The sequence below is a fragment of the Phyllostomus discolor genome, chromosome 9 (assembly GCF_004126475.2).
Source record: "Phyllostomus discolor isolate MPI-MPIP mPhyDis1 chromosome 9, mPhyDis1.pri.v3, whole genome shotgun sequence".
NCBI classification, from domain to species: Eukaryota; Metazoa; Chordata; class Mammalia; order Chiroptera; family Phyllostomidae; genus Phyllostomus; species Phyllostomus discolor.
Window position 1 is genome coordinate 35,154,318 of NC_040911.2, and position 19,771 is coordinate 35,174,088.

At 39.0% G+C, this 19,771-nt stretch overlaps 1 protein-coding gene across 2 annotated transcripts in view; it reads right to left on the reverse strand.

Moving 5' to 3' along the window:
- Positions 1–636: 636 nt before the first annotated feature.
- The window catches only part of TAF4B (TATA-box binding protein associated factor 4b), a 125,817-nt gene continuing 106,682 nt past the window's right edge, over positions 637–19,771 (reverse strand). For both annotated transcript variants that reach the window (XM_028524786.2, XM_036009189.1), the window contains one exon: positions 637–2,118. In XM_028524786.2, the coding sequence (XP_028380587.1) occupies positions 1,951–2,118 (168 nt within the window). In that variant the 3' untranslated portion in view covers positions 637–1,950. The remainder of the gene's footprint in view (positions 2,119–19,771) is intronic.

Sequence of the window (19,771 nt, forward strand, 5' to 3'; positions counted from 1 at the left end):
TGAAAAATTTAAAAAATAATAATAAGTAAACTTTGAAAAAGAATACCTTTGTACCTTGATGGGCCAGGAAAAGCTTTTGTAATGAAAATGCTAAGCTTCCTTTGTGAGTCTAACTGAACAGCAAATTTACAACTATTTCAAAGAAAGTGATATAGCAAAACATAAATCTGATATGAAGCTCTGAAACCCTAAAGCTGACACTCCAAAGTAATCAGGCGAGAAAGCTCCACTACCTTAGCAGATATGCCGCACTGCCCAGCCCCAGCTTCAGAGCTAACTACTGAAGATACCAGGTTTCAAAGTCAGAGACTGAACAAAGTTATTCTTATAATAAAATAATTATTTTAATGAAGTATTTGAAACAATACTAGACATCTGATCAATAAGATTATACACAAATATGAGAATATGCTGCACTTTACAAAAAATAAAGCTAAGCATTTAAATATACAAAACAACTATGTATAAGATCTCTTTGTAAAGTACTCTTAACATATACATAATTTATAACATTTTGCATAATAACTTCCTGAAACAAAAATGTGGCCAATTTAAAACTTACTCGAGTACAGAATATGGCCGGAACAATCCCAGTGGGGAGAACAAAGTGAAGAGTAACATACTTGAGGTGTTTTTCCCAAGAATTCTTTTTCTATGAAGCACAGCTTTTCCACTTTTTAAACCTTTCTCAGAGAACTTATTCTTTCTTTATGTGACGGTAACTACAGCTATTATTTGCCACCAGCTCTATGTCACACAAGTGGAATTAAAAAGAAAAACAGGGTTCGATTTGTAAAACATCAGCTTCCTCCTCAGATGAATATATATAACATGCTTCTCACAATATATTTAGAGCTAAGAGTCTGAGAGATGCACTTTTTCAGGATAGAATCTAAAATAGAATCCCTATCGTTGAATTTTTAGTCATCGATTGCGATTTATTTTTAATGCAGGATGCTTAAAACATAGTAACTAAAAGATTTTACAAAACTGCCCTTGAGATTTAAAACAATACACAAAACAAAAAGAACTTTATTTTGAAATACTGTAATTTGAAAATGTTTAGTTACGTTTTCCTTTTTGGAGGGGCTGTGATTGTTTTCTGTCAACAAAACATGAGCAGTTGCTCTGGCGTTCCAGTTCCACCACTGCCCTCCTTAGGCACACGTGGCACATTTCCTATTGTATGATTCCATTCCCAGTTTCCCCTCATCAGTTTGAATGTCATGCCTCCTCACTCCTTCTGATACTTTCCCCCTTTTCCATTTTTCAGTGAGGTATATCATCAGCTTCAATTTTAAGGTTTCCCTAACAGGGATATCCCCTCATTTCAGAATATGGTGACATGAACCAGAGAACAGCAGCCCCAGGCACAAACTATCCACATTTGTCTCGGTTTTGACAACACTGGAACTCACCTGATCAAAGTCACCACAGGCTCCAGCTCTGTGGCTTGTCCCCTTCAACTACGGAAGGCAACTCTCATAATTAGCTAAGCAACATCTGATTCCAACCCAGAAAACCTAACACTTTGAGACAGGTTCATTACAGGCTGAAATACAATTTCTTTGGTACGCAGCGACTCTTCCTTTCCTTCCCCTGCATCTCAATCCAGACTACATTAGGCAAAGACACATCACCTATAACAGTCTGACAAATGAAGCAGGCAGTAACAAACAGGGCCTTACCTTGCTGTGATTACATGCACAGCTAGGCATATGCCCACTTCTGTGTGATCTGATTACATAACCAATTTTCAGAAGACAAAGCTGAATTCTGGTCATTAAGAACCCCATGGGATGTACAAGTAAGATTTAATAAAAGTCTGCAACTGTAAACAGTAGTCTTCCCTAATGGTGATTTTTTCCCAGAAACTGAAATTTCAAGAGAGTGTGACAATGCTTTTTGTGTCTTCTTTGGCAGTCAACAGCAAGGATCTGGATGGAGTGGTCACTTCAGAAGGGCAAGGTACAGCGCTCGAGAATACTTCATCTCCCTTTCTTGCTCCATACAGAATATCAAGTCCCTGAGGCAGACTCTCGTGATTCTTGGACGAAGCAACTGTTTGGTGGCTATCAGGCTGGATGTTCCAGAAGCAAGAGAGTTGTCTTTTAAGCCCTAATAGAAGAAAGGGAAAACACATTTAAAATAAGCAATCTTTCATGACGGGAAACATGTCAATTCATCGAGTGAAAGCCTCTGACCACGGGGTCAGTGCTGGAGATAGTGATGCAGGCTCAACCCTGTCCTCCAGGAGCCCGACCTTCAGGGGATGCCCAACTGCCAGCACAGCCAGTTTCTGACGTCGTTCATGCGGTCTCACCGGGACCACAGCCATAGCCTCTTAACTGATTTCTCTGCTTCCAGGTTCAACTTCATTCTATTCTTTGCTGTGTGCTGCAGGTCACACTTTCCCTTTAAAGGTCTTGGACAAAACTCTTAGGAGTACCGGGTACAGTCAACTATTTTGATTGTGGTGATGATTTCCTAGGTGTATGTGTATGTAAAAACCTATCAGATTATACACTTTAAGTGTGTGTACTCTTTTGTGTGTGTGTCAAAAATAAAAATAAAAGTTAAACACATGGCTCAGATCCCACTACTCTAGGTTTCAAAACTCTTCTGGTTTTGTTGCTTTCTATAACCATCAAATTATTATTATTCACTCTACATTTTTTGGTTGTTTTTATGGAAAGGAGGGAAGTCCTTTTTTATAGTCTCCAAAACCAATATGGTCAAAACAAGTCAACTTCCAATGGCTCCCCATTGTCCAGAGTAGCTACTTGAGCATTTGTTAAGCACCTTCCACACATAATCTCTTCTCCTTTATATAAAATTGCATCAAGTTACATGGGTAATGTCCCATTTATCAAGTGAGGAAACTAAGCTTACTTAGGTAAGCAACCTGTCCAAGATCACGTACCAATATTGAGCTGGGGCTCAAATGCTAGTCTGATGCAAAGGGAGTGGTCTCAGTCACCGTGCTGTATTACCTGTTGCACCAGGTACAGATGCATCACTGGCTTTTCTCCAGCTTTACTTCCCATTGCTCCTTCACAAAGCATCTTAACTCCAGCCAAAAGGCAAAGATTGGCGAAAGGCCACTCCAGGCAAATCTCCTCATCTTTTAAGACCCATTTCAAACAGGTATGCTTACATTCCCTCCTCCTGCAAGGAATTCTCACTGTGGCAATTACCTTACATAGTATTACAGTATGTGCTACCACCCCCTTCTACACCCCCTATACACAAGCTTTCTGAGGATCGGGACTATCATTTCCATGATCTCTAGGACTCAGTAGAGTACACAGATGAATGTACATTAACAGCAACAATTCCTGAATTGAATGTAGTAGTTCAAAACTGAACCAATGTGAGTTCTAACTGTCCTTCAATAAATGATTGGATAAAGATATGATACCTATGGAATACTATTCAGCTATAAAAAGATGAAATATTGCCATTTGTGACAACATGGATGAATCTTGAGAGTATCATGCTAAGCAAAATAAGTCAGACAGGAGAAGTCAAGAACCATATGGTTTCACTGATATGTGGGACATAAAACTGAAAGCAACAGATAAACAAACAATAAACAATAACTCACAGACACAGACAAGAGTATGGTGGTTAACAGAGGGAAGTGGGGGGGCAGTAAAGAGTAAAGGAGGTCAAACATCTAGTGACGGAGGAAGATTTGACTTTGGGTGGTGGGTACACAATGCTATATACAAGTAATGTATTATAGGATTGTACACTTGAAACCTATATAATTATATTAACCTATGTCACCCCAATAAATTTAATAAAAAAATGAATGACACAGTACACCTGTATTATGACAGTTGTCCAAATACCGGTATGTCTGCATACCACTATTTTAAAAATAAGATTGAAGAAATAAAAAATGCAGAATTCCTAGATAAGGGATAATTTCATAAAAACAAAATCTTTGATTCTCTATTTTTTTTAACCATACTTTGTTTTGAAAACATCTTGATAGGGCTAGGAACCCTCCTTTCTCCACCCAAAAGACACAAGAAAAGATATTTACTTACCAAAGGAAGCAAATCTCTGGTTCTGTCACTATCCTTTTATAACCATCGAGTTATAATTATTCCCTATACATTTTTTTTTTGCTAGAGGGGAGGAAAGTCTTTTTTATGATCTCCAAAACACCATGGTAAAAACAAGGTAACGTAATTTCAACTTAATTCATGCATGTTCACAGAATGATAAAGGGGGGTGCTTTATCTAATGGGTCACGTAAACTCTCCTTAAAATATACCATTCAGTTTGGGGGGATATGATGTCACAATCACATTTCTATACTCCTTAGGTTAAACTTGTTCAAAAGTAGCCATGCAACAAATTTCAGAAAGCCCATATTATAAAAAAGGACAAGAAGATGACTTTTGGCTGCACAGTGGCCGGGCTGCTTACCACAGAGCGCCTGCACAGTCCACAGCCAGTCTCTCACCTCTTCTGCAGGTAGTGGATGCAATCTGCACACCTTCGGCTAAGAGGGCAAGTCAAGCACAAGTGCATCACACTTCCCCAGTAACATTACCACTTAGAGGCTGTATAACTCAGATGTAATCTTAACTATTGTAAATTATCACCATCAAAATATTTTCATAAGATTTTTACAGAAGAGGCCTACCTGCTTTAGATTGCAAAGTACATATTAGGAAGAAAGTTAATAAAGTGTGTCATGGACAGTGAGTGGCAATTTTGTTGTATACAGGAGTTGTCTGTTTGAAGTTGTAATACATTTAAGTAGGGGCACTTTTCTAAGCCAAAAGTTGTATATATTATATTCAAGCCAAATCTATATATTTTTACAAATGTTTCCTACCAAGAGTTTGCCTAAAATCACTTGTGTAGTACTTTATATAAATTTTGAAACTGAACAGTTAGATGAATACATTATGTCTGGCAATCCTACTTTTATGTAAATACTGAGAAATATGTCATGTATTCATCCAAAAACATGAATGAGAATGTTCAGCACTACATTTCATAATAGTACTAAACCAGAAACAATCCTAATGCCCGTTAAGAGTAGAACAGATAAATTGTGGATATTCATACAAGTGGAATACTGCATAACAATAACAAACTGAGTAACATGGATGAATATTACGAAAATGTTAAACGAAAGGATGCAGACAGGCAGAAATACACATAGTTTGTTTCCATTCCTGTCTAGTTCAAATACAGGCATAGCTACAGAAGAAGTCAGGATAACGATTCCTCTTGAGAGAGAGGACTAGTGACCAGAGGGGAGAGAAAAGGCTTTCTGGTGATGTTCTCTGTCTTGATCGGAGTACTGCATGTATTGGTGTGTTTGTGCTGTGAAAATTCAGTAAGCCTATGGTTTGTGTACTTTTCTGCATCCATGTTACATATTTCATTAAAAAAAAAGCACTAAAAAAACCTGCAAACAAACTTTGGCTAGGTAGGAAATAAAAAGGGGAGCAAAGAGAGAAACAGAAAAGAAAACAAGGCAAAACGGTTAAACAGAAAAAACTTACAGAGACCCAATGATCTGGGTAAGGAACAAAGGGGTCACAGTGCATGCTTGTCATGTGACAGGCCTGAAGGATCCAGAGGACAAAGCCATATTACAGCTGCCAGCAAAGGGGTGAAAAGGAGGTCATTCCAACAGGATGCAGCAGAAGGCCTGAGGCAATGTTATAAATGAAACCAACCCCAAGGGACATGCAGTAACCCCACAGAAATATCTTTCATAATTCACAACTTTACGAAGGAGATAGCATTCTCTTCCCCCAAAGAGTGACTTAGAAAGTCAATCTCTCTTGAACCTGGATACAAATGCATACTATTTATTCCTGTGCTTATGACTGGGCAAAGTCCACAATCTGATTTGTCCTTTTCGCAATGACCTAGCGGGGTAATCAGTTACCTCTCAACTGACCATGGTGAGAAGGTAGAGCATGAACAGATAATTTGAAGCCATAAAAACTCAAGCCTGCATCAGTTTTAACTTTCTTTCACCCCACCAAGTTGTTTCCCTAAACCTACTTAGGACTGACTTCTGGTCACACTACACTACCAATGCCAGAGAACACTAATGTAGTTAAGAGAACAGAATTTATAATAATAATAAGAAGAAGAAGAAGAAGAAGAAGAAGAAGAAGAAGAAGAAGAAGACGACTTGTGTGACAATGTACTATTTCTGAAACACAGGGTTTTTTTCCCCTAATTGACTTTCTACATGCCTATATTCCTTAATCTGATTCTTCACCTGGATGAAAAGATGGTAAAATGGAAGATGAAGTTCAATGAAGATGCAGAGAAATAATTCACTTATCAAGTGCAGAACAAAGTATAATCAAACCTAAATGTTAACATATCCTAACACTGCCAGGTCCTTTAAGTTAGCCTTCATTAATTTGTTCAATTATAATCCTAAACAAAGTTTCTTATTTTGTAACAAAACTTTTGAGATACTCTTCTACTCTAATAAGAAAAAAGTAAAGACCGTCAGTCACCAATTTCAAAGAAATAACACCATTTTAAGAATGACACTAAATAATTAAAAATAACCATTTATCCAAATTTTTATTCCCTCAACTTGACAAAGTAGGTTCTGTGACGTTAAATCTTTAGGAGCTTTTCTATTCCCTTTCCACATCCTCTTAGATTACTGAGAAGCAGAAACCACATCTGTGTGAGCCCAGGGGCTTCATGGGTCCCACTGAGGTTCTCAGTGACTTCACATGGGCCTCTGTTTCTAAGAGCCACCAGCCAAGACAACTTAGTGTCATGCTAGTCCATGTTTTAATTCAGTTCAAAAGTTACCTGGGTTCCTGGGCATCTACTATGGGCAAGGAAGTGTTTTAGGCGGCATAAGACATACAGGAGGACTGAAGAGTGGTAAACATTAGCTGTCTCCTCCAATAAGCAACCTCACATAAATTATTTAACTTCTCTGTGTCTCAGTTTCTTAATCTGCAAAATACAGATAGTGATGGTGATGATCTCATAGTGTTGGCTTGAAAATTAAATGAGAATGATGCCTGGTATGCAGTATACTCTATAAATGTTGGTCCTTACCATAATAAGTTAATTCATTAGTCAATTGGGAGGCATGGAAGGCTTATACACAGGAAACACAGTGTAATCCTAGTTCCAGGCCTTTCCTTCCACCCCCTAGTTAAAACTAATTAAACTTTCCTGCACATGCTCTATTCTCCTAAGTCCCAGCTAACTTAAAGAACTAATTTGTCCTGCCACACTTGCCTTGTCTGTCCCAGTGAAATTGTTGAATTTAGTGGAGCTTTGAATGCCTAAAGCTAAAACGCAGACTAATGGGCATTTCAGACATGTGGCAGGCAAATGAAGGATATATCCTGGGACAGGAAGTTTTTCATAAGCTCCACCAATCAAACAGTGGTGGAGCTTGCTGCTTTACAGGATCAACCAGACTTATCAATACTGTCCCTAGAAGCTAATGTCAACCTCCTCTACTCTATCCCTTGAATCAAAGACCAAGGAAAGAGAAATGTGTCCCTGAATCTTAATAGTTAACCACAAACAAAAATTGTCACTTTTAATAAAGAGTGGAAAAGGTTCATTACATTTCTCGGACTATCTACCTGGTTTCACTCTAACCTCATGTTACCATGGCAGCTCTTATGGGATAATTCAAGCTTAAATTTTAAGGAAAAAAAACTAGACATAGGAATGGGGTGAAATGAAGATATGGCTTTAGAAGAAAAAACAAACATACTCTAAGTCTTAGAAACAAGGATAAATAAAAGGTACCCTGGTTGCCTAGCTTTGTGTAAGAACACTGAAAATCTATATTTGAAAGACCTGAGCTTGTAAGACTGAAGGGCAGCACAGAGCAGGAAAGACTGAACTTCGAGTCTGACTGCCCTCTGCTGGTCAACAAGCAGAACTTTTGAAGCAATGGAATTGCCTTTTATCACTTTCCTTTTATTCCTTTTGAGTTATTTCAGAACACTGACAACCCTGCATGTTAACTTCTGCCCTAGAATTTTGTCACTTCTAAATCTGTTTCAACAGTTTCTATAAAAGTAGTATGTCAAAACAGACTATGTGACTTGTAATTGTGGGCTTTGAGTTCCTAACTACTTGAGTATTTAAGAGAGCAGTCAAGGTAATATAGGTTCCTATGTTAATGACCACCCTCCCACCTTTATCCAAAAGACTGCTTTCTTAAATTCCAGACCTCAGTGTTCAATCTCCTAGTGAAGTCTCTAACTGAATGTATCATAAATTCAACATGTTTCAAATCATATTCCTCGAGTGAACTTCCAACGCCCGAACCAGAAAACTAGGTGCCATCTTTACCCTTTCTTCATCTACATTCCATCCAGCACTCATCAGTTCCACCTTAGAACAATTTCCAAATCATCTACTTCTACATTTTCACCTCCATTATCTTCTGCCTAGATCATTCCAACAACCTTCTAAGAAATCTCCTTATTACCAGTGTTAATATTGCTCACATGGCAATGAGAATATTTCTAAAGAAATATACCATCTGCCCTGACTGGCATAGCTCAGTGGATTGAGCGTGGGCTGCGAACCAGGAATCGCAGGTTCAATTCCCAGTCAGGGCACATGTCTAGGTTGCAGGCCATGGCCCCCAGCAACTGCACATTGATGTTTCTCTGTTTCTGTTTCTCTCTCTCTCTCCCTCCCTCCCTCTCTCTCTCTCTCTCCCCCTTCTCTAAAAATAAATAAAATCTTAAAAAAAAGTAATATACAATCTGATAATACGTTTTCCTGCTTAAAATACTCCAATGGCGGAAAACCTCCTAGAGGACCAAGTCCAAGTATCCCCGAGCACATCCAAGTTTCTCCCCACAGTCTCATCTCTCTCATTTCTTTCTTCCTGTTTCAAATTGTTGGTCATGCCACAAAATATTTGTTTCTTTTTCGCTCCCAACAGTAATTCTCTCCTGGAACTCCTTCTCCAAACTCTCTGTTCTACCCTTGTATCCCATCATCAAAGTTCTTTAACACAACACAGGTAGCAGGTTTTCCCAATGTTACAAACACAAATCCCAAGTCTAGATGTGCAGCTCCTGTGCACTTTGGTACCACTCTGTATTTGAGTCTACCATCACAGGTAGTCAGTATAAAACAACTGCCTCTAACTTTCTCCCTCCTGAGAAGGATTTTGTACCTCTGAACATTGTATACAGTGTCTGGCACTTAGTCGATATCCAATCAATGTCTGTAGTATGACCAAGTGTCTAGTGCCCAATAATATCACTTGTATGAATGCACAAACAGTGGAAATGAGCCATATTATGGGCTTTGGAGCATTTAAGACCCTTCTGTCATTCTTAGCTTTAAGATAAATAAATCTGGAAGAAAAATAGAAAGGTAAAGTCTCTTGATGGCTTATTCCCAAGCATTACTCAGCCCTCTAACAACTATCTCACCTACTCATCTCCGTGAAGCTACCACCGCACAACTTGACGCTGGCAGCTAAAGCATGTCCGATAGGGAGATGGATAAATTGTAATATGCCAATGAAATGTGTACAACATTTACTGACATGGATAAGATGTACACATTATATGATTAAGTAAAAAAATAGGTTAACAAAAATATTACTATGAATTTTGTAAACACATGAATGTGGATAACTTCAATGTCCTCTTCTAAGTTGCCTACAATACACTTGTTATTTTGATGAAAATAAACATTTTACATATAAAAGTTCATATTACAGAATCAGGGGAGGAACCTTTAAATGAAGCACCAGTCTGAGGAATCAAAAGGTTTGAGTGACAAGGAAAGGAACCTGGGAAGAGCTGACAGTAAAGGACCCACTGGAAAAAGAAAAGAGGAAGACAGAACAGACTCCAGACACCTAGGTGAAGGAGAAAAGGGCAAGCTTTAGAGCTCCTGATTAGGGAAACAGAGCAGAGTGGAGTTTGAGAAAAGGGAGATGGTCCCCATTTCAGATGAAATGAGGCAAATGCTGCTTTAAAATCCAAATATGTTCCTTTCTTTGTGATGGCAAAAGACAGATATAGCAAGTTGTCTTTTACATGCAAAGGTTATTTCAGCATCATCTAAACCACTAGACTATTAGCAAGTTCACCATGAAGGTGAGCCCCTGAATTTGTGGGATTCTCACCCTCTGGCCTACATGCACTCTGGCAAAATGCCTACAGGAATCGTTACTTCTAGCTCAATAGGACATGGCTTCTAGCTCCAATAAACATGGTATCAGCATTTGAATCAGCATAATGGCCTGTGGAAGGAAGAGGCTGTCCAGGTCCTTGAAGACTAGCTTATAAATAAGGCTTGATTTAGGGGTAGGTTAGTGACAGTATATTGCTGGGTCAGCCAGTTAAAAGCAAACGAATTCTGACAGTCTTTGCTAAAAAGTATAGAGGGGAGGGGGAAAAAAAACATGTCAGATCAGTATCTGCATACCAAATGCCAAGATCTGCACTGATTCACTCCAGCAACAAAACCCCAGCTGGAACAATCAATAACTACAACTGAAGCTAATGCCACACTAAGTTTATGATAATCAATCCTCCTCCTCCGAGATCCTCCTGTCTTCTTTAATCCCAAATAGATGAGGTGAATGGAGATGTGGTAGGAATCACGACTTAGGCATCTTTCAAATCCTTAGTGGTGGCTCTGCAGTCTCTCCAGGTAACGATTTCCTATTTTGGTAGGCAGGCGATATTCTAGTGGCTTCCATTCAGCCTTCTCTCACTTCTCACTCATGTGAGTGGGAACTCTGGTAGTTGTTAAGTGTGACTATTCCCATTATGAATTCCAGAAACATGGAAATAACCAGACTGGGCCTACTGCGAGATGGACCTACACCAAAACTACATTGACTGATGGAAAATGGCAGTGTTTTGGGTCTCCTAGAATTCATTAGGTTTGGAGTCAGTGTTCAGCAATCCCCAAAAAGTCTGATCCTTTTCCCTTCCCCAATGCCCAGTCACTCCAGTAAATCGCTATAAGTCTTCTGGGGATAGGCTAGAAGGAGATTCACGGCATAAATTTCTGGTTTTACAGCAGGGTCTTCCCTCAAGAGGACCTCTCTGGGTCTGTGAACTGGCTCAAGTCCAGGGACTGGTTGAGGGGCTCTCACACTTTACTAAGGTCATCCAAGTCACAGTGCTGGTTCCCCAGGTCTAGAGCTCTTCTGTTTTTACAAATCGGTGAAGAGTTAATAGGTTGCCCACCTACTCAGTTCTGGGGATACTATGATCAAAGAGCTATGTCAAAGATCCTTGCAACTCAGATTCTGATATTAGTGCTTTGGCCTTCCTGCCCATTACAGTGATTACACCTAATTTGTCTTTAGCAATTAAGTGCCACCTGTCTCTGCTACCTGAGATTCTATCATTCCTGCTAAATTTAGGGCCCTAGTTCGATGGCAACAACTCCCATCATTCCTGGCTTAAAGAGAACAGCCAACAGAGCTGTTAAGCATGCTGAGGCTCCCCTCATGAATGTATATCTCAGAGCTTTGAGAAAAGGAGTGTCCTCCAGACCTACTCAGGAGACACATGTGATCAAGTTTTTTTGTTTTTGTTTTTAAATGAAAAAAACCCACTCTAGCATTCTAACCTCCCTAAGCCTTTAGACAACCCCCTCTGCAGTATACAAATAAACTTTTAACATGTATCGCGACTTTACTTAACTTAGGTCACCTTTTAATGTAGTTTTCAGTCAACCAAACTGTTAGAGCCACTCCTAGTCCTCTGGCCTAATACCTTCAATCTGGAATCTCTGCTTATGAGCCCATATCAATATAGTCAGCCCGATCAAACTTTGTATTCTTTCTACTCTGATTCCACACCTGTAAGATCCATTTCCACACCATAATCCAGGTAAATGCAGGCAGAATCATGCAGTTCTTTCCGTATGTGTCACACCTCTTTATGGGTAGTAACATTTAGTACCTCACCCTCTGGGGGTTTCTGGGACTTGAGACTAGTTTAGTTATAGCTATAGAAGGAATGAGATGTAGTAAGGACAGGTCCTCAGAAAATCAGTAGTCTCTTACAGGGCAACTAAAGGGAAGTCATTACCGATTCCTCAGGAGACTAAGCTCCCTCAGACAAAGGTAGAGGGACTGGCAAGGTGGCTAGGCAGAATTGAAGAGTTTGAGGTACTGAGCTTCACTAGAATCTGCCCACATTCCCACCCTAATCTTTGGTTTTCTAGTCTTTCCCAATGTTGTTACTTTAACACAAGAGACTCTACAAGACTAGAAATTCAATTTGCATTGTAATTCAGCCAACTGCAGGATTGGACTTTGAGTTTGGCTTTCACAAATCTCTGCTTTGGCTACAAGATGCAGGGTTTCTTTTAGAGCAATCACAGAATTCAGAATCTAAAGCTCTTTCCTTCCCTGTGTTCCCCAGCATACAATTAAGGAACCAACCTATACCATTATTTTTATTTTCACTAAAATGTTCTGTGGTAGTGAACACTGTCTCCCAAAGCCTCATCTAATATAGGCACTTGATTACTAGTGTCTACAGGTGATAAAGTGGCTGTTTTACCAGTGCGTTCCATGGATCACCAGTGTCCCCTTTGCTACTAGAAACAAGGTAATTAATGCCTTTAAATCTAAGTAGATCAGAGAATCAATCGTGGAAAACCCAGGATTAATTCCTGAATCCATCATTAAGGTGCTGATTCTCTGTAGCTACTAGAGCACAATCGGTATTGGTCAGCATGGGACCAAACACTACGGATGACACAGAATATAGCACTATTACATAGATTAGGCCTTATGTCACTGTGAACCTGGTCCAACAGTTTATGTTCTGCTGTTAACTGTGCATCTGGTGCCAGGTCTGGCCCAGGGTTAGGAGAAACCGAAGAGAAGATCTGGGCAGAGCTGAGGCGCCCCACTGCTCTCACGCCGACACTGTTCGTGAGCTGCAATAGCTCCCAGTGTCCCCATACTGACGTCTGGAGAATAAGAAGAACGAGGCTGCAGCCCTACTTCTGCCTTTCAAAATCAAAATGCCTCAAGGCCTGTGCTAACCAGGGGCTATGAGAGAAAAGGATCCTGGGAAGTGAGGCTCCTTCTTAGATAACCGGACACAATACAAATCTACCACATCATCTCTGCCCTTTATTTGAGACCTCCTCTCTTGGCCACTTATTTATTTTCCCAGAAAAAATGCCCCTAGTCTCTAACCTAAGTCAATTTTAACTGAAATACTACTGAATACTCTTACTGCTGTTTTCTCCTCTCTTCTCTACTCTTGTGTATTTATGTTCTCTTCACTCCTTTACTAACATTTAAGGGGAATTTGGGAAGAAAAGATAAACCCATAATGTACAATTCAACATATTTCATAGAAGTCCCTGAAGATAGCTGACAGTCAACCATTAAGTCTCTGGAGAATTTAAAAGACCCCAGTAAAATTTAGATTTATGTTTAAGTCATTAAAGAAAAAGGCAGATTCATTTATGAAAGTGCGAACAAAATAAAAAGTAAAAAAGAAAAAAAATCACAAAATATCAGGAGCAGTTTTTTTTATCCAAAGTAATAACAAGCTCTAAATCCTAATGAGTCTACAAGATATTTACAGAAAGTGTTAGATGACAATAAATCTGTTTAGATCTCTAATAAGTCAGCTGTAATTACGGCTCCCCGTAGCCTGGCAAAAGAGAACGGAGGTGAAGAACGGTACTACTACCTGTGCCCCACAAGGACATGAAGGTTAAAGCTGTACCCATTCATGTCAATAGCCTTTTAGTTAAATAACTCGTGAACTTTTAGGAATGAAGAATCACCCACTGTAAACCAGGAAGAGAGACAGATACCTTTGACAAATTCTGTTTGCTCCCTAGCAGATTTTAAGCTGTTGAGTTTCCCCAAATCATTTCAGGCTTCATATTTCAATTATAATCTACTCATATCCTCAAATGATGAAAACTAGTAAATATGGTAAAAAAATGACATCTACAGAAGATCATTCAAATATCCATTAAAGTTCACTATTTCAGAATACACACATTTCTAAGTTATGACAAAACCTGTCCATCAATAATTGTAATACTTAAAAGTTTTAAAAATACACGTATTTCTCTCCTAGGGTATTAAAAAAGTAATTTCATATTCTACAATTTGTTTTTATACAGAAAATAGAGCCTCAACTTCTGAAGAAGCTGGAGATACAATTAATGAAAAAGTGTTTAGACTTCCGGCCAAGATGGAGGCATTGGTGGACGCACCGTACCTCCACGCACAACCAAGATAGGAACAACAACAATTTAGAAACAGGGTAACATCCAGAACTGACAGAAAATTGATCTGAATGGAAGTCGGACAACCAGGAAGTTGAAATAGACCTGTTTATCCAGGCCGGTAGGAGGGGCGGAGACGAGCAGCCAGGCGAGGGTCACTGTGTGGAGAGCAGAGAGAGTTGGGACCAGGGGCATAATGCATGGGGGGGGGGGCGGCGCGCAAGACCGCAGCGGGTGGACCCTGAGTGCACAAGGGGCAGCTGGCAGACCCCAGCCGAGGGGTGGCAATGGGCAGACCCACTGAGGCGGCGATTGTAAAGCAAGGCAGTGTGCAAAACCCAGGATCCCAGCACTGGGAAATAGAGCCTCGGGACACTGACTGAGGACACCTGTGGGAGTTGAAGCACATGGAGAGACACCCAGCCTCATAGGAGAGGTCCTCGGAGGGTCCCAGAGCGTGCACAAGCCCACCCACATGGGGATTGGCACCAGAGGGGCCCAGTTTGCTTGGGGGAGGCAGCAGAAGGGATTGAGGTCCCACGCAGAGCGGAGCGACCGCCACTATTCCCTCTCAACCCCACCCCCACATACAACATCACAACCCAGTGACTGGGTACCCCGCCCTGGTGAACACCTAAGGCTCCGTCCCCTACTGTAACAGGTGCAACCAGACCAAAAAAAAAATAAAAATAAAAATAGATGGCTCAAACAGAAGAACAAATCAAAGCCCCACAACCCTTCCTTTCAAGCGACCGAGAGATAGCCAACTTATCAGATGCACAGTTCAAAACACTGGTGATCAGAAAGCTCACAGAATTGGTTGATTTTGGTTGCAAATTAGATGAACAAATGCAGGCTATGATAAGAAAAATGAAGGAAAACGCACAGGGAACCAATAGTGATAGGAAGGAAACTGGGACTCAAAACAATACAGTGGACCAGAAGGAAGAAAGAAACAACCAAACAGGAAAGAATGGAGAAATAAGAATTCAAAAAAAAAAAAAATGAGGAGAAGCTTAGGAAACTCCAGGGCATCTTTAAACGTTCCAACATCCGAATTATAGGGGTACCAGAAGGAGAAGAGGAAGAGCAAGTGGAAAAGTTATTTGAACAAATAATAAAGGAGAACTTCCCCATTCTGGTAAAGGAAATAGACTTCCAGGAAGTCCAGGAAGCTCAGAGAGTCCCAAAGAAGTTGGACCCAAGGAAGAACACACCAAGGCACATGATAATTACATTAGCCAAGGTAAAAATGAAGGAGAGAATTCTAGAAGCAGCAAGAGATAAGGGGACAGTAACCTACAAAGGAGTTCCCATCAGACTATCAGCTGATTTCTCCAAAGAGACCTTACAGGCAAGAAGGGGCTGGAAAGAAATATTCCAAGTCATGAAAGACAAGGACCTACATCCCAGATTGCTCTATCCAGCAAAGTTTTCATTCAGAATGGAAGGGCAGATAAAGTGCTTCTCAGATAAGGTCAAGTTAAAGGAGTTCATCATCACCAAGCATTATTATATGAAATGTTAAAAGGACTTATCTAAGAAAAGAAGATAAAAAAATATGTATAGTAAAAGGACAGCAAACTCACAATTATTAACAACCACACCTAAAGCAAAACCAAAAGAAACTAAGCCAACAATTAGAACAGGAACAGAACCACAGAAATGGAGATCACATGGAGGGTTAAAAACAAGGGAGTGGGAGGAGGAGAGAGGGGGAAAAGGAATGGAGAGTAAGTAGCATAGATGGTAGGTAGAAAACAGACAGGGGAGGGCAAGAGTAGTATGGGAAATGTAGAAGCTAAAGAACTTATGACACATGGGCATGAACTAAAGGGGGGGAATGTGGGTGGGAGAGGGTGTACAGGGTGGAGGGGAGTGAAGGGAACATGGGACAACTGTAATAGCATAATCAATAAAATATATTAAAAAGAAAGAAAGAAAGAAAGAAAGAAAGAAAGAAAGAAAGAAAGAAAGAAAGAAAGAAAGAAAAGGTGTTTAGAACATTCTAAAACAACTGATCACATATATTGCTAACAAGGGAAATATGCATTCACACAGTGATGGAAACTGGCATAAACTTTTTGAAAATCATTATGGAAATATCTCTTAAAATCTAATCCTTGAAGCCCTGGCTGGCGTAGCTCATCGGATTGAGCATGGGCTGGGAACCAAAGTGTCCCAGGTTCGATTCCCAGCTAGGGTACATTCCTGAGTTGCAGGCCATAACCCCCAGCAACCGCATATTGATGTTTCTCCCTCTCCCTCTCCCTCTCTCTCCCCCCTCCCTTCCCTCCCTAAAAGTAAATAAATAAAATCTTTTAAAATATATATATAATCCTTGACTCTGAAATTCCACTTCTAGAAATCAATCTGCAAAATAAATTAGTACATGAAGATACAGGATGTTCAGTTTATAAAAAACAAACATATTCTAAAAGTCTATTAGTGGACCAGTGAGTTATGCCACCAAAAGTATGTACCACTATGAACAAATGTCCAAGGCACATTGCTCCACGAGTTGTAGAATAGTACTTTTAGGATCATTCCATCAAAGTACTTAACACCAAATTCTCTGGATATGTATCTGGGCTTCTCCATCTACTAACTGTAGAACTCTGGAAAAGTAACTAAATCCTCCCTATACTGTAATTTTTTCATTGAGGAAAAATAGTATGATCTTACAGAGGAGTTACAAGGACTGAAGAAGATAATACAATCTAAGTGTCTGATAAAGTACTATTACATATGCATTTGAAAATGTGTGTGTGAGTATACATATATATATGAATGATTGCATTACACTGAACCATATAATTGTCAATAATAGTTTTTCACCTACTAAAGTGCTAAATTCATATAATTTAACCTAATATATGCATGGACATTTTTGGAAAGGATACCCAAGAAACTTAAGAGCTGTTTTTAGTACTCTTCTGTACCATTTAGACATTTTGACCAGAGTTAACAAACATTCCCTTCTCCCAAATAAAAAGCTGCTTTACACTCCCTGCTTTACATAGTAGTATCTTAAAGGCATGTCAGATATTCGGGACCTACTTCTTTCTCCTGCAAAATCAATAATCATTTGTTGAAAGAGCAATCTCCCTTCTAATAATACTCTTCTAGAAAAAGTCATTTCCATTTCAGAGAAATTTAAAGACTTAAATGCTGGCACTGGAAAGGATCATAGAGATTACATACCTAAGTAAATCCATGCTAGCTTTAATACTGCCAGAAAGTTATCTCTGATATCTAATCTAAGTATATTCCAAAGAGCTCTAGTTTAATAATTCTATATAACTATCCTTGTATATAACTATCTATATAAAAATGGGTGGGAACAGTGAAGAAAAATCAAGAAATTAAAAACAAAATAATATTTTCTACCAGATACAAAGAAATGCATAGGGCACTCTGAGAAAACTACCACTGGTCTAGTACTTTGGAAGCCCTATCCTGCTCTACATTGAAATGATTCTTGGAAATGCAATAATGGGGAAAATAGTTAAGTCCAGAAATCCCTAATACCATCTTCTCTGAAGAAGACAAAGCAAAGGACTCCATCTCACTCTGTCTTCTGACTTTTCCTCTTATATGATACACACACACACACACACACACACACACACACAAATACCATGAGTTTCATCTGTTGTTGAATAGAAAACTCTCCAAGACTATCACTGCCTTTGCAGAACGCAGATTTCCCACACCTCATTTTTTGGTTATAAGCAGGAAGCTGCCTTGCTCAGTGCTTTCTGTGCTTGTTTTAAAAATTAGACGCATCATTAGCTGGCACTTAACTAGCTGGCTTTCACCTCCCAGGAGGGGCACACCATCAACGCACAGAAATAGTGGGAAGAAGAGAGGGACTACTGTAGTACAGGTCAGTAGGGTGGGGGGGAAGTGGCTACCTTCTACACAAATTTCTTCAGAGACCCAGGGTAGTTCTGGGATTCCATCAAGCAATTCTTTTATTCAGTACCGATGACATCCCAAGGCACTGAAGGTGTATTTTAAATCATGAGTAACAGAGGAGAGAGAGAATGTTTATGCCACTATGGCTGATAAATTTTTTCTCAAATATATTCAAATTAGTGGAATGCCCAGGTAATTTTGGCTATCTATTAAAGTGGCTACAGATATTTTTCTTTTTCAAAAAAAAAAAATTTTTCAAAACAGTAGGCACTCAATAGAAATTTGCCAAACTAATACAAATTATTTCTAGTCTGCTATCTCAAACCCTATCATATACTTGTTACATAACAAAGCTCAAGAAAAAATTTTGAAAACATAATGCATTTTATTACTTTTATAGTGCCTCAGTACTGATTCACAGACAACTTTTGATTTTTCTTCAAATAAGTTTATTTTCTCAAAAGAGCTTTATTTCCTATGTAATTTTTAAAGTTGTATGCCTGATGCCAAAAAAATTGATGGGGTGAATTTTTGAACCTTGGGATACCTTTAATCTCAAGTGCATGAAGCACTACTGACATGCTCAGACCTTCAGAGGACTGGGTGTCTGGCAGAGCAGAACCACATTTTGTTTGTTTAAGGCACTCGGATGCACCAAGTAATCACCAAAATAAACACACGGGAAAAATTCTTGTAGCTTTTCTGTTTCCTTTACAACATCATTTGTCTTTATTCTGTTTTTTTTTTTTTTTTTTTTAATTGCTGTTTGCCTGTAACTTTCTGAAAACTCCCTTTCCTCTGCCTACGTCCTTCCCCCCAAGTTAAAATATACTACCTACCTAAAGATGTAAACATCAAATCGGAGCTAAACAGAAATGTAAGTTGATACAAAAGGTAGTTGCTAAACAGATACTGACAAGACCTAAGGTTTATACAAAAAGTTCTAACAATATCTACAGAAAACTGCTATAGAACAGTGATTTATGGTACAGGATTTTTCAAAAAGTTCATCTCTTTCCCAAACAACCACTCTTCTGTACCTACAGCACAAACTACCCCGACAATGGAACTTAACATGTTATTCAAACATGGTCCTTCTCATCTTCTTTCCTCTAAATTCATTAAATCCACTCATAAAACACAGCAATGTGATAATCTCTATTATTAATCCAGCAATGAGATCATCAAACGTAAATGGTTAGAAATAGAGATTTAGGGTTCTGCAGTAGAAGCATATTTTTATAGATTAATAGTTGGTTAATAATACATAAAGAATGTTTGGTTTAAAAATAAATATTTACAAGAACACCCCAAATAAAATGCCTTATTTTCAAGCTGTACAAATTAAAAAGTACTGTAAAGAAGAAATGCCTTTTGGAACTAGACCCTTAATTGTGAGGAGTGAAAAAAAAACTTATCAACACCCATCTCGGAACTGAAATCCTACTGTGGAAAAAATACATTGGTCTGAAATCAGAATTAGTTTTTCAATCAAATTTTCTGATTCATTACTAAGCAAAGTTTCATAAAAACCCCTTTCCCTTTTATCCCCAATAGTTAGAATTATCCAAGGGAGTACTCTAACCTGCTT